The 15,537-nt window shown below is 43.4% G+C and overlaps 1 protein-coding gene across 2 annotated transcripts in view; it reads left to right on the top strand.

Annotated features, from left to right (window-relative positions):
* strn (striatin, calmodulin binding protein) overlaps nucleotides 1–15,537 on the top strand; it is a 47,122-nt gene that overhangs the window by 25,043 nt on the left and 6,542 nt on the right. Inside the window, exons 2-15 of one of the 2 annotated variants that reach the window (XM_070984327.1) lie at nucleotides 24–127; nucleotides 2,579–2,652; nucleotides 3,334–3,418; nucleotides 6,575–6,745; nucleotides 6,847–6,982; nucleotides 7,374–7,536; nucleotides 10,830–10,943; nucleotides 12,860–13,003; nucleotides 13,086–13,222; nucleotides 13,472–13,647; nucleotides 13,833–13,880; nucleotides 14,291–14,412; nucleotides 14,519–14,686; nucleotides 15,246–15,386. In XM_070984327.1, the coding sequence (XP_070840428.1) occupies nucleotides 24–127; nucleotides 2,579–2,652; nucleotides 3,334–3,418; nucleotides 6,575–6,745; nucleotides 6,847–6,982; nucleotides 7,374–7,536; nucleotides 10,830–10,943; nucleotides 12,860–13,003; nucleotides 13,086–13,222; nucleotides 13,472–13,647; nucleotides 13,833–13,880; nucleotides 14,291–14,412; nucleotides 14,519–14,686; nucleotides 15,246–15,386 (1,783 nt within the window). The remainder of the gene's footprint in view (nucleotides 1–23; nucleotides 128–2,578; nucleotides 2,653–3,333; nucleotides 3,419–6,574; nucleotides 6,746–6,846; nucleotides 6,983–7,373; nucleotides 7,537–10,829; nucleotides 10,944–12,859; nucleotides 13,004–13,085; nucleotides 13,223–13,471; nucleotides 13,648–13,832; nucleotides 13,881–14,290; nucleotides 14,413–14,518; nucleotides 14,687–15,245; nucleotides 15,387–15,537) is intronic. The other variant, XM_070984336.1, reaches the window with a different exon arrangement.

Raw genomic sequence — 15,537 nt, 5'->3', positions numbered from 1 at the left:
GCATTTCCTGCCTTTTCTTCCAGGCTCAGATCGCCTTCCTGCAGGGGGAGAGACGAGGGCAGGAGAACCTGAAGAAAGACCTGGTGAGGCGGATCAAGATGCTGGAGTACGCTCTCAAACAGGAGAGGTGAGTACACAAACATGCAAGCATACACCGAAACCCAACTGCACCCAAGTTAACCTTCAAATAGTGCCACAACAATCATAATTCATTTTAAACGTGCTTAAAACATCCTGTTTTTCACAACAAACACTAACTGAGAGGAGAGATCTGTCCGTAGAGTTACATTGTGTACCTCATGGTCGCTGATTGCAAATTGCTCCACTGCAAATGCATTAATGGTGAAAAATTAAAAACTTCAAATAAAAAAAATCTACAGTGCTCTATTGCTTTAATTTTTTGTCTCTAGTCCTTTTTGGCCGCTCAGAGCACCGGTGCTATAGCAGCGTGAATAGAACATCAGAGTCCAAATGACGGCTCACTTGCCGGCATTGATCTTTCCTCAGCTCCCTACAGGCTCATAACTTCTGTGGGGCTCTGAGATTCACAGCGTTGTGTTAAGAACAGAGATTCACTTGTCAGAGTTCACTTGGAGGCATCAGTTTTTGACACATCTGTGCAGGTGTTCAGCCATCTTCCTCTCTGCAGGTACTGTTCACATCACAGTTTACAAGAAGGTCGTGGCTCCAGGTACCTGATGTAGCGGCTTTCATCTACATGCTTTTCAACTGAAAATAACCTTCTCTGTGTTCCTTGTAATAACTCAGATTTCGTGATGTGGACAGTTTACACCCCCTTCAAACACCCTGTTGAAGAGCAGAGCACCAGAAAAAACATCTACTCCTGAGATCTAAAAGTCAAACGCACACTCTCACACATACCCTGACTCATAAAGTTATATAACATAACAACATGCACTCCACTGCATGTCGCATCAACAAACCTGAGCAACAAACTGTAGCTCTGAAACTGAAGATTTGCACACGATGTGCTGAAAAGTCACAACAGAGTCACAACATCTCTCACACGAGGATCCAAAGCAACAACACGTTAGCCCATCTAATGCTAATCTAATCAATACTGTCTGACTTCCTGTCTGTGCTCTCAGCTGCGAGCCCATTGGTTCCTGCTGAAGACGTAAATCTTTAAAGACTCCTCGCAATTATGTATTTTAACGTTTATCAGACAAACAGTAGGATGTTTCTTGGGAACTATTGTAAGAACTGGATTAATCCACATTTGGTGGTCTAGAGCTGTGATTCTCAACTGGTGGGTCGTGACACAAAAGTGGGTCGTGGACCCATTTTCACTGGGTCTTGGGCCTTTGCATGAGCAAAAACAAAATGTTAATAATAAAAAAAAATCCTGTGCTTTTATTTTGAAGGGGATTTTTATGCAGCGGAGTGCTGTCTTTCGTGTTGTGGCGTGTCACTAAGGGGTCCCGAAACCAGACCAGTTGAGATCCACTGGTCTAGAGAGTGTTTGTGGCAGCAGGACGGTGTGTGTGTGTGTGTGTGTGTGTGTGTGTGTGTGTGTGTGTGTGTGTGTGTGTGTGTGTGTGTGTGTGTGTGTGTGTGTGTGTGTGTGTGTGTGTGAGTCAAAAACATGTGCGACAGTGTTTTTAATGGAGCTCCATGGCTTAGTTAGGAGGTGCATTCACTGCCGGTTTGGAATTAAAGCGACTGTGATTGCCAAACACTTATCAGTCTGTCAAGGTGAAATTGATCCAGCCACCTCAAAGAACAGCTGATCCTATTATGGAATTATTAGTAATAAATCACATAATCTGGCGACGGATTTCACATTTTGGTTGTCTCAGTGTTTGATTGGCAGATCTGGATGCTGTTTACTGAAGCGTTTGGAAGAAGGGGGTTGTGAGAAAACTATAACGGCCATTAGAGTATCAATATGTATCAGTGTAACAGCCAGGGCCTCTAACACATCCCGACTGTATCACATCACGCCTTTAAGAGCCAATTTAAAGCTTCAGAATCATCATGCAGGACATGGTGGGACACGTTAGGTTCAGTGTTGGCAGCTCTTTAAAGGATCAACACGAGTGTTTTTTTATGCATTAGTCTGAATCCTTCCCTCCTTTATGAGATTTATTCCTTTCATCGGTTTCACTTCATTTCTATGTGAAATTGACTTTAAACATTTAGTCAACTGAAAGTCAGCCATTGTCAGGAACTAATGCAGCAATATAAAGGTGGCTTGACTGTTATTTATTATCTGTCGTCTGCAGGCTTAAAGTCTGCATGTTGACTCACAGTGGGTGTGTTTCCCTCCACCTGTGGTGAGTGGAAACCCCGAAAAGTAACTAAAATCTTAAAATACTGCAAATAGTTTTTATGCCAGGCTGAGGTGGAATTCATAGAGGAAACCACCGGAAATGTCTGACTTCCATCACGTTTTCCATCGTTTGAGCTTTGACCGGAGCTTTTTTAATAACGTTGTCTCGTTGCGTCAGCAGAGGCAGATGGAAGCGTTCAGTCATATTTTATTTTTACTGTTTCAGGTTAAAAATTATGTTTGAATGCAAACTTTACCATTTTGTGTGTGTGTGTTCACCCTCAGGGCCAAATACCATAAGCTGAAATATGGGACAGAACTGAACCAGGGAGAGATCAAACCTCCAAGTTACGACTCAGGTAAGACAAACCTGTGATTGATTAACTGCCACAGCTCAGTTGTCACTTCCTGCTTGTTGATTTAATATCAGTTTGACCATTAAAATGAATTTACTTTATATCAGCAAAGAGAAGTACATGTGCATCACTGTTCACCAAAATCATGTCACCTGTATCACATGGTCTTCATCAGCAGAGGGAGGAGATGTTCAAACTGTCCCTGTCTTCTTATGTCAAGAATGAAGTGACATTAGAATGAACGTGGGCGAGAAGCAGCGAGTTAGATCAGCTTTGCTCGTCTCCTCACATCATCTGAGGTTTGAAACAGGTCCGTTGAGGTGGTTCAGCATCTGATCCACATCTGATCAGTGTCTGATCAGGATCTGATTGGTATCTGATCAGGGTGCCTGTGGGACTCCCCCCCCCCCCGTGGATATATTCTGGACTCGTCCAACTGGCAGACCAGGAACACACTCATGGGGGATTATATATCCCTTGTGGGGACCATCGGGATCCCACTGGAGGAACTGGACGATGTAGCTGAGAGATGAGCGTCTGGGAAACTTGACTTTGGGAATTAATGAATGAATGAGGAGAAACATGTTGACAATTATCCCCCCCTTCTTTCTTTCTTGCTCTTTCTTTCTCTCTCTCTATCTTTGTGTGTGTCTCTCTCTCTCTCTCTCTCTCTCTCTCTCTCAGATGAGGGGAATGACAGTGAGACACCCAGTCCTCCAAACAGCAGCCATCAGCTCAGCTGGAAACAAGGACGCCAGCTGCTCAGACAGTGAGTTGACCCACACACACACACACACACACACACACACACACACACACACAGACTAATTAAAACTTTCACAGTGCCATGGGACAGTGGACTGTCTGTGTCTGTGCATGTGTGTGTGCATGTGTGTGTGCATGTGTTTGTCTCAGAACAAAAGCAGAAAGCAGAGGAGTCCAATCTTCTTAATGCAGATTAACACTTTTAATGGGAATCAAACACTAATCCACTGTGACCAGTTGAAGCCGGCAGTGAGGGAAGAAGGACTGAGATCCAAACTAATTAAGTACATTAGTAAAAGTAGAAATACCACACTATGAAAATACTCCAGTACATTATTTTAGTAACAAAAATATTATCAGCAAAAAGCACTTAAAAGTGTCAAAAATAAAAGTACTGTACTGTAATAAAAGTACAGAATGTGTAATATATCCCTCTAAGTGGAGTAGTAGTAAAAGGTGGTGTAATGGAAGCAGGAAGTACTTTTGGAAGTACAAATCCCTCAAAATTGTACTCAGGCACAGTACTTGAGTAAATGTAAATGTTACATTCCAGCACTGGAGGTGTGTACTCTTGATACTGTACACGTGTTTCCTATAACACTACTTCAGAGACACAAAATATAACTTTCCATTAATGGTCACATAAATAAAAAAAGGAGAAAATCAACATTTTTCGTGCTTCTCTTGCATCACCGCTGCTGGTTCAGCCCTGTTTCTGTGCTGACATTTGTTCCATACGCGCACATTTTTCAACAGCTGCAGTACCAAACCTGGATAAATCAGAGGATGTCCCCTCATTAGACAAAACAGAAAAGGCTGAATCGATGCAGGTTGTTTTTCAGCTCACATTGTTTCCCCTGAAGACACGAGCTGCATCCAGAGTGTTAAAACTGCGCATAGATTAGTTTAAGCTCAATGAAAACAAACTGCTATTGATCACCGTATCTCGGCCTGTAATAACCAGGCACTTCCTAACCCCAACTCACCTGAGACCAGTCTGCTCAGTGACTCTGATCAGGTCCAGCAGTGATGTCTTACCTTGAGCAGCTGCCTGATTGATTTTTAAATCTCTAATGAGGCATTTATTCAAAAACATAAAGTCCAACACAAACCAGCTGGCCAGAGGCCTGTCACTAGATCACATTCAGCTTGATTACATCCAGTGTTTTTACTGGATTAATGTGTCCAAGGTGTGTGTTGACATTTTCAGAGTTAATCTACGCCTTCGTGTATCTTTATCAAGCGGTAACGTTAGCGGGGACGTTGTTGGATGCTAACGTTCGCTGTTGTCTGATGGCAGCTAATGGGATATCAGATGTGTTGTTTCACCTTGGAATATGACCTGAGAGCATTTGAGCGCAGTCAGCACCGATAACGTTAGTGTGTGTAGGTGTATTTTGGCTGATCCTCACATCTTTAAAGGGCTGTTTGAAGGTTCGGACTTGGTTTTAAGGGTTAGCCTAGAGTTAGGTTTGGGTTAGGGTTATGCATTTACTTGTGATGGTTAAGGTTAGGGTAAGGGGCTCGGTAATGCATTATGTCAATGAGTGTGTTCCCAAGTGTAGAAGTACAAGATTGTGTGTGTGCGTGTTTTCAGTGTATTCTTAAAAGACATGATTGAACAACAACTGTTTTTTTCTCATTTCTGCAAGACTGGTAGTTTTGTGTAGGTGTGAGAACACACTGTACATGTGCTCGCGTGTTCTTTTAATGTGAGCGGCTCACGTATTTGTTTTCTGCCTGTGCGCGCCTGTGTGTGTGCGCACTACAGCAGCGGCTGTGTGGTGACAGTGAATGGAGGATTGTGTGGAGCTGTCGAGGCCTCCTGCGATCGGAGAGGCTGGTACAGAGGGACGGGGGGGAGGCCGACCTTCCTCCCTCTGTCTCTCTCTCTTTCTGTGAACAAACACACTAGATGTTATTCAGATTAAACCTCCGTCCACTGAGGATAAAACCTCTCCATAAAACGCTGCTCTCAGGTCAGCCAAGTCCTGCTTCCGTGGTGTCCCAGGCTGAAGGTACAGTGCAGAAACTAGTTGTTCTTATGAGTAGACTTTTTGGGCTGGGGCGTAACCCTACTGTGAGTTAAACGGCACTCTGCAAATTTTAAAAACTTATCGTCTTCACTCAGGGATGGTGCAGCATGCATCATTCTTGAATTTGTCCTGTGAGACTAAACAGCTTTGACTAAGTGCACATTCTAGCATTTCTAACAAATATAAGAATCCTCACGTATTGTCAGTTGAGAAAAGCTGAATTTTCATGCCAGTTTTATTGCAGATGTTTTGTATTTTCTCCGTTTTTCTCGCTCTACGTGCTGTCTGTCTTGTTGAACTCTGAGTGAACTGGAACAGACCACAGGGAGGACATTCACTCCGTTTAGATCCTTAAACTTGGTGCCATTTCCCTTTAAGGATGCTGCTCCATTGATATAATTGTGGTGTTGTGTAGCTCAGTGGGTACAGCAAGGCACCAGCGCTGCAGGAAGAGACTGAAAAACAGAATGAGGAGGACGTTCAAGGCCTGCTTGTGTCGTTCTGGTAAAGTCAGAGATGGTCAATAGATTGTGCTTCAGCGTAACTGCAGTAATACTGCAGTAATACTGTTTACTGCGGCACCTTATATCTGAATCAGCCGGATTGGAGTTTTGTCACTTCCTGTGTGGAGATTTCCCACCGCTAGTCTTAACCAGTGGTCGAGTATAACTAAGTACATTTACTCAAGAATAAATTTGAGGTACTTGGGTACTACCCAACAATTTATACAAGCCCAGCTGAAATGATGAGTCAATTAATCAAACACTTTGATGGTTATGTAAGTCATTTTTTATGTAAAAACATTTCATGGCTCCAGCTTCTCAAATTTGATTGTTTTAATAATTTGATCATTTGTTTTTAATCATTTTGAGGTTTTGTTGGTTGGATGAAACAAACATTCTGAACGTCACTTTTTTCTTTCTCACCACAAAATTGGAGTAAAAAGTACAATTTTCCCTCAAAGACTCAATTGAAGTGCCTCAAATGTTAAATATAGTAAACGCTGGTTATATTCCACCAGTGTAACTGTGACTGTGGAGTCAGAGAGAGATGATTTGATGGTTGCCTCTCCTTCATACTGACTCCTCAGCCTCCTCTGACCTGGTTCTCGCCTCCACCCTCAGATACCTGCAGGAGGTTGGATACACAGACACCATCCTGGATGTGAAGTCTCAAAGAGTGAGAGCACTGCTTGGCCTGACCGGAGACTCAGGAGAGAAAACTTCAGAGAAGAAAGCCGAACCGATGGTGAACGGCACCGAGCCGTCCTCGCTAAAGGACAGCGGCATGGTCAGGTACGAGATGAGAGGATAGCAGCAGGATTGTTTATATTGTTCATCTTTAGTCACTGCTTTTACCACCAGGCTCACCTCCTTTCTTTACTCCCTCCCTCCAGTAAACCAGACATGTCTGACTCAGCCACCGTGTTGGAGGCCTTCAAGTTCATCGAGAGTGCTGCAGCGGAATTCAGCGACGAGGACGAGGAGGAGGACAGCGAAGGCCGGGACAAGACCATCTTAGACCTGGCTGCAGTAAGACATGAACCCACTCTGGATTAGGATGCTCCTGCAGGCGCTTGTCTCTCAAAGGCTGCCACGATAAAATCAGACATGAATCCTTTGACAAACCACTTCTGTTCAGGAACTGAAGGAAACTTTTGGCTCCAAATCTCACATATGTAAAAGCAGGCTATATATATATATATGATGTATTCATGAGCTTCAGTGAATTTATGGCTCATTGTTCCACCTAAAGAAAAGATTAAACTATCTGCTCAGATTCTTGAAACACTCTGCCAAAGAGAGACCGTGTTAACCTGTAATCTCTCTGTCAGCTGACCAGACAGTCATTTCCTGTCTGATGTCCTCGACCCCAGGAGCCAGATTCTTCCTCAGTCTTCCTCACTTTTGTAACCTTTAACAGATGGTGAGGAAGAAGCAGTCGTCTACGCCCTCCTCCACGACGTCTGACCTGAGCGACGACCCCGACACAGAGGAGGCTCTGAAGGGCTTTGATTTCTTGGCGAGTCCAGACGAGCTGGATGTATCACCTGAGTCCAGGAGTGGGGAGGACAGCGGAGAGTGGGGTGAGACGGGGGACGCTTTCTGATGAGGGGGGGTTTGATCATATGTGAATCACTGTGGAAGAATGTGAGTGTGCAGATTTAACTTTTTGTGTTTAATGCACGCTCATGTCTTCAATTCCAGAGCCAGCTTTAATCCATCAACAAAGAAGTGTAATGTCAAGTTTATACAGCTGATAGTTAGAGGGCAAAAACATGAAAAACTGCCAACATCACGCTGGAATAGAATTTTGTATAAATCTGCATGAACATCTGCATCTGTCTGTGGAGCAGATCCAGCAGCTTGATGTAGAGACAGAACATTTTCAAAGAATTGAAGCCACGTAGGTCTATGAATGGCAGCACACCGACACATCTCCTCTGTCTGTATAAAAAATCCCTTTAAAAGTTCCCAGCTGGTGACCTGGCCGCCCCCGCACTTTACACGAAATCTTCCCTTTTCCGCAGTTACTTAGCAACGCAATCAGTGTCATTCGGCCAATGACAAAAAGCGTCCCCACGCAGTTTGTGACTCAACAGTGCAGATAGTTGTAAAGGAGTGCTGACTCAATGCAGTGCACACTTGTTGTTGAAGGGTTGGAGCCTGAAAAGAGGAAAAATTCACTTTCACTTTTTATAGATTTCTGTTTTCAAAAGCCAAATCTTTTCATTTGGAGCTGTGAAACAGTCGTGGCGTTGCAGGTGTTTCCCTTCACAGTCGGTGATAATAAAACCAGCTGAACACATAACAAAGGGCAGTTAAATAGCCTCTGTTTGGTTGTGCGTTGCTGCGTTATGAAACAGATTTCTCATTTCTGACTCTGAAGTCTTTCTTCTTGAACCCACGCCACCTCCACAACCTGACACATCATTCGCCCCGAGCTGCCGGGAGCCATGATGAGATCCTTTCTTTGTCTCAGCCTGCAGTTATCATGGCAGCGCTCTGTCCCGCAGACTGCCCCCTCAGCGATTGCATGTCTCATCTTTGGATCTGCTCATGTGCCCTTTGACCATCTGCACTTTATTTTTATCATCGCTTCAGTTGTCAAGAGAATGTGAAGGCATTTGTTTTCTGTCCTGAGGTGAAAGCAGCAAAATCTGCCTCTCCACTTTTTAATTTCATGACAGTTATTGCTTTTACTTTTGATTCTCTACCACTTCTACACCTGCCGACTTACACCACATACAGCAGAGGAGAATAACAGCAGCAGCAGTTTAGACTTGCAGATGTCTACGAAAGGAACAGCTGCTGCAGGTTTAACAATAGTGCCACCTGCAGGCGGTGAGCGGCACAGCTGCAGTTATGCCTGTTTTCTATCATTTTGTTAGCAAAAACAAAATGATAAAAAATAAAATACAGTCACCTCTAGTGGAAATACTGCAACAGAGACTCAATTCAGGTGGTAGCTGAAGTGTTTAATGGGTAAAATATAATGCAATCAATAATAATTTCCAAGAAGCTTCCTGAAAAAAGCTCTGTAATCTGCCTCTAATTAAAAGTAAACAGAGACAGTATTCGATGGATATATTTTTAGTGAAGTAATTACAGCGACTTGCTTGTAGAACCAAAGTCTTTAAGTCAGTGTACTGCAGGGCAGCTGGACACAAAGCAGGGCTGAGAGTCTACAGCTATACAAACAGCTCCGTCAGCTCTACGCTTTGAGCTAAATGCTAATTTTAGCATGCTAAAATAGTCTGGACCAAAGTGATGAAACGAACTGCCGACATCAGAAATTTTCTTCTTGTTTTTTTGTTAGTGGAAGAAGTTTCCTCAGTAATTATCACCTAATTCTATATCTCTTCCAGGACAGCTTAGAGAAAACTATGATGACATTATTAGAAAATTACAGGCAAGTAAAATAAAGCTTGACTTTTAATTGTCTTTATCAATAGTGACCTGTCCAGAACGAATAACTATTTTCCAGATAAACGCCAGTTATCTAAATGATTTCTGCACTTTAAGTCTTGCCTGTAGGTGGTGCAAGCATCGTGGTATCATTAGGTATAAGAGCTGCTGCTCCTCTCTTTGCCTGTAGGTGGCAATGTTGGCCTGAAGCTGCTGAACCGGCTGCAGCTCTGCAGTGACGTGTCCTTGTTGTGGTTTCACGACTTTAACATAAGTGAAGGAATTGATTTGTGGAACCTTTGTGGATTTTACGGCTCTGCTGCAGACTTTAAAAACCTTCCCTCATGAGACTCATGATCATTTTTGTGAATTGTTGTTTGCTTCACCGTTAAAGTGTTTTGTGGCTTCTTGACAATGTGTTGCTCCCCAGCATCAACATTTCAGACCTGCAGAGAACCAACAGAGTTTATTGCAGCTGTTTCATTCTCATGTATTTGTTTGCCGTATCTCACCCTGTTTCGTGTTCATCTGTGTTTCTACGTTAACCCGTTAAGTCACATGGATTTCATGTGCCTCTCTTATGTTTCGTGTTTGCTTGTTTGACATACGAATAGAATTTGGACATGTTGTGTTGATGTTCCCCTTGTTTATTGTTGCTGTTGTTTGTTCTCAGCAGAGTCAAAAATTCTTCATGAAGAACTCCGTACACATGTTCATATTAGTCATCACATGGTATTTATTAGAGTAGGATAATCTGTTATAGTGTGTACAGTACACACACTCAGTGTAGTTATTTTCATTCTTTCATCCAGTATTTGGTCTTATTTTTGTACTTTTGGCATCTGTTTAGCTGCACAGGGTTTAAGAAAGGAAAATTGAAATGTAATGAAATAACGCTCTGGTCCAGAAACGGCTAATCTGGTTTGTCCAAAGTTCAAAAATACACCTCCCTGCACATCGAAAGCTAGGCTAGCTGTTTCCACTCTTTATGCTAAGCTAGGCAAACAACATCCTGACTCTGGCTTCGTACTTACCACACAGGCATGAAATTGATATTGCTCTTTTCATCTCCCTTTCGGAAATAAAGTGAGTAAGCACAGTTAATTTTGTATTTAATGCAGCATTAGCTCGGTCTATATTGCCAACACCAGTGTTCACATTATCCAGTCAGCAGTTTAGATGTTTGTGTGTGTGTGATGCCTTGTGCGCTCATTTGTGAAGCCGAGTCTCTGCAACACCAGCTGTTGCACCAAAACTGAAAGAAATTGTGGCCCAGACTTCAAAAGAACCAGAAGCAGGTTGTTAAAAAAGAGAAGAACGTTCCCTCTCGACCTCCTCCCTCCTCATCCTGTCTGCCTCCGTAGGTTTGTCAAAGTAATGGTGGATATGTACTGTAGTCCATCCAGACACTTACAACAGGTTTCTACCCCACCTTCCTCCTCCTCCTCCCCCTCCTCCTGCTGGCCTGTAGAGAAGGAAGAGCAGTCTCCTCTGGGTGAACTGGCCTGGGACGTGGACCAGGGACTGATAGCCCAGCTCAAGGAACAGTACAGGAAGGAACGCAAGGGCAAGAAGGGGGTAAAGAGTAAGTCCTGTACCAGGCCTGTAGTCCATCCTCTCTCCTCACTTTTGTTTTTGTTCCTTTGCCTCTTTGTTTTTGTGTTTTCTCTCCTTTCAGTCTGTAAGGGCGTAACTGCTATTTTAATTGGCATTTTACTTGGACGTTCATCAGTCTCTGGAAAGCCAGACAGTTAGTTCACATTTAGTCACATTTTGTTCCTTAAAATACTTTTAAATAAGTCAAATTACTTGCATGCAGGGTTGTGCAGTCAGTTAACGTCATGTCTTTTGACTGACAAACAATACGACAGTCAATACAGGAAAGCAGTACAAACAATACAACAATCAATACAAACAAGAACAATACAAACAAAACCAAAATCAATACAAACAGGAACAATACAGACTACACAACAGTCAATACCAACAGTCCCCTCTCTGACAGATCGTCTTTGGTCGAATGCAGAGACACATATTCCGTCTGTCCATCCTTCTGAGGTCCTGCAGTGATGCCAGATTTGTAAACAACAACGAGTAGTTTGATGAATCAGTTATTAAGTGGAGCTCATTTCCACCCTCTGACTTACAGTCTCACACAGTTAAGATATAAATGAATTACATGTAGGCGATACCTTTACTGTGCCTGTTTGTAGACCTGAAAATGGAGCGCGTGCTGCATTATTACATGTAGGCGCAAACGCTGCAGAGCTAATGAAATGAGGACAATAAAAATAAATCCGACAACAACAAGCAGCGACTGACGTGTCCTCCTCTTGTCTGTATCTTCTTATCTGTTGTCTGTAGCTGCCCAGTCTGTTTTTGAATTAGCTTTTTAGCATCTTAGCTTTTAATTGCTAATATCTATAAGTGCCTACATTACTTTGTTACTTGTTTCTTCTTGTGTGTAGCATTGATGTGTCTACATGCTACAGCCTCAGGACCTCAGTGTATATGTTCTACCTGACCAACCCTACAGCCGTGTCCGTCGACTTTAATCATCCACCTGCCTGTTGAGCGGAAAATCTGCCAACCTGCTGTCCCTCTGCTGCGTCTCAGTGTCTCGTTTCTGTCTGTCTGTCAGAGGTTTCGCGTTAAAGCTGATCAGTGTTGGACGTCTCCTCTCGTCTGTGTCTCTGTGGCCTTTTTTTGTTTCATCTCCTTTGCTCTGACTTACATTTTCCTCTGTTCTTTTTCATTGTCTTCATTATCTCTTCTCTCTATTGTCTATATTTGCACCTTCCCAAAAGTCCTAAAGGAATGCTCTGACTTTAAACTTTCTGTCTATTTTGGCATTATCAAATACAAGCCTGATGGTTCCCTCTAATCCATTACTGAACCAACTGAGTTTAAATCCATTTATCTCCACCACAGAGACCTGTCATCCTGCTCTGTGTAAAAGCAGTAATTGACTTTAAATGGATTATGTTGTTCCCATAATGTTGCAGTCATGCAGGTTTCTGGTCTTGATGAATCATGATAATACCCAGTAATAATATCAGTTCATCTCTAATATCCCTGTTTGTTTCTTCACGTCATTGATGAATTGTGCAGATCAAACAGCAGCTGTTTCATGTTTCTCACGCAGAGATTCTTCTTATTTCTGTGTTTCCTGTCACTGTCTTTGTCGGGTTTTACTTGCCTTCATCTTTTCTCTTCGATCCTCTTCAGAGCTGCTGCATCCATGTGCTGGTTTATTTCCATCCTTCAAGCTGATTTCATTATTTTTTTTCTCTAATGATATGAACTCTTATGAACACTTATTTTGCTTTCCTTTTGCTAATGTCTACTTTTCATCTCTCTCTCCTAAACTCTGTCTTTACATTGCCCCCTCTCCTGACTCCATGTTTTTGTTTCCTCCTCTGATTTTTGTCTCCTGTCTTCTCGTTATTCTCCTCTTGCTGTCACTCTCTCCTCCTCATCCTCCTCCTCCTCCGCCTTCAGGACCCAACAGGTCTAAGCTCCAGGACATGCTGGCTAACCTGCGGGATGCTGAGGAGCTTCCCTCCATGCAGCCCCCCATGACGCCCCCCTCTCGCCCCAGTGTCCCCAGACTCAATGAGCATGAAGTGGGGCGGCCTGAAGACGGTAACCTGCAACTTATTTTCACTTAAACATGGATCACACAGACAGGTTTATCTAAAGCCAGATGCCTGTTTTGTCTCCGTAGAGGCGATGACGTTCCTGCCATCATCAGGGAAGTCGTTCATCCTGGGCCGAGTGGACGAGGCGGTTTCTAACGAGCTTGGACTGGGAGAACTGGCTGGACTGACTGTGGCCAACGAGGCTGACAGCCTGGCGTACGACGTGAGTAACACAAACTGGCAGTCTGATGGTTTACGATGGATTTGAAGCAGAAAATACTGCAGCTGGATCGTTTCAGGCGACGCCTCCTGCTTTACAAATCACATTGAAAAGCTCTGTTTGTTCTTTTTTTCTATATATATTTCAGCTTTTCGGTGTCCATCAGTACGCAGAGTTGTGTAATTCTGCTTCAAATAAGAGTAAAGCGGCATCACCACTTTGGATTGTAAATGAGACACCTTCCTCCCTCAGATCACCAATAACAAAGATGCTCTGAGGAAGACCTGGAACCCAAAGTTCACCCTGCGGAGCCACTTCGACTCGGTCCGGAGTCTGGCCTTCCACCCGGTGGAGCCGGTCCTGGTCACGGCCTCCGAGGATCACACCCTCAAACTGTGGAACCTCCAGAAGACGGCACCTGCCAAGAAGTAAGAGTTTAAAACCTCACTTTTAATATTCATTAATTTACCTCAGCTGCAGAAACTGCCATTAGAGACAGGCCTTTATTTCTATTTTTCTAATAATGTGTTTGATCATCTTTTAGTCAGAAGAGTTTTCTGATCTGCACCTGCTTTAATTTGCTACTAATACAAACTGTTCTTTAATCTTCCAGATGTGCCGCTTTAGATGTGGAGCCCATCTACACATTCAGAGCTCACAGGTGATGTCCTGTTTACCTTTTTGAAGATAGATCAGTAATGCCCGAATTTGACTTTACACAGTTTATCTTTGATCCTACAAGCAAATGAATGTGATACTCCCAATTACACATTCTGATATCTTACTTATAGAAAAACAATGTTTAGACCTCAGGTTCACCTGAGGACCAGAATATATACAAAATCTGCTGATAATCCTAGAAGTCTGAACAAAATTTTCACATTATTTCAATGTGAACCCTTAAAAGTCTCATTTTAAGGCTTTGAAGAACTTTCATGTGATATAAGTCTGAGCAAAGAGACACGTTTGGATATTTTGGTTTATAACTATAATGAAATTGGGTTTCTGTGTATAATAAACCTACATGAGGTTGATGTTAGTAAAGTAGAAACTCTCTGCCTCCCGTCACAGTGGCGCTGTGCTTTGCGTCACCATGAGCTCCAGTGGTGAGCAGTGCTTCAGTGGGGGGATGGACGGTACCATTCAGAGCTGGAACACCCCTAACCCCAACATCGACCCCTACGACTCATATGGTACATTCCCGCAATACTGTAGTTGCATGAAAGCTGTTGCAGAAAATATATTTTTGATGCCTCCATGTTTGGTCACTCTTGTCTCTGTATTTCATGGTTGTGGCAGAGCCCACTGTCCTGAGGGGAGCGCTGTGCGGTCACACAGACTCAGTGTGGGGTCTGGTCTACAGTTCGGCCCACCATCGCCTCCTCTCCTGCTCGGGTGATGGAACGGTACGGCTGTGGAACGCCGCCGACACCTCGCCGTCCCTCGCTGTTTTCAACGAGAGAGGGGGTGAGTCATAAGGACTGCAATGAATGTTTCTTTCATTCTGGATAAATCTGCTCATTATTTTCTCCATAAATCGATTGATTGTTTGTTTAGTCCAGGTTGACATATTCAGTCAGATTGTTTTGTCTAACCAGCAGTCTGAAACCCAAAGATATGCAGTTTATAATTCATTAATTTTCAGTCAATTGACTAATGGATTAATGGACTGATCACTTCAGATCTACTCCTGACTGAAGTCAACTTGGGCTTAGCGCTGCTATTACATTTCTGTTAGCGTAGTGTGCTAACATGCTAACTGTGCACAGTGCTAAATACAAGCAGGGTAGCATTAAGTGCATTAACAAGTTCAAATGCTAAACACACATATTAGGTATACTAACATGTTAAAATACAGAAGTTCAACATGTTTGCATCCAGCTGTTAACATGCAAAGCTGTACTGTAAAGCGGCCTCACATGGCAGCACACTCATGGCTCATCTCAGTGTCTGTCATGGCTGCATTTCCACGGTTCACCTGTTGACAGCTTCCACCTGACGGGTCTCTGTTGTCTGTGTCTGTCAGAGCTGGGTGTGCCGACCTCAGTGGACCTGGTGAGCAGCGAGCCGGCTTACATGGTGACGTCCTTCACCACCGGCCACATCGGACTCTTCAACATGGAGACGCAGCAGCTCCTCCTGCAGCTGGAGTCTGCCGGGCCGCCAGGTAAACCAGCTGACCAGTCACAGATCCAAACAGAGGTGACCAGGGAAGGAAAGTTTGGTACTTGTTAAGGCTCCATCTGAGGCTGAAAACGGGCCAGATAATTAGACCACGGACTTACAGGAGCACCAACTGATACAAATGTCCATATTTA

This window comes from Chaetodon trifascialis, chromosome 2, assembly GCF_039877785.1.
Source record: "Chaetodon trifascialis isolate fChaTrf1 chromosome 2, fChaTrf1.hap1, whole genome shotgun sequence".
In the NCBI taxonomy this organism is placed as follows: domain Eukaryota; kingdom Metazoa; phylum Chordata; class Actinopteri; order Chaetodontiformes; family Chaetodontidae; genus Chaetodon; species Chaetodon trifascialis.
Note: the sequence above shows the minus strand (reverse complement) of the source record. Positions and strands in the feature narration are given on the sequence as shown.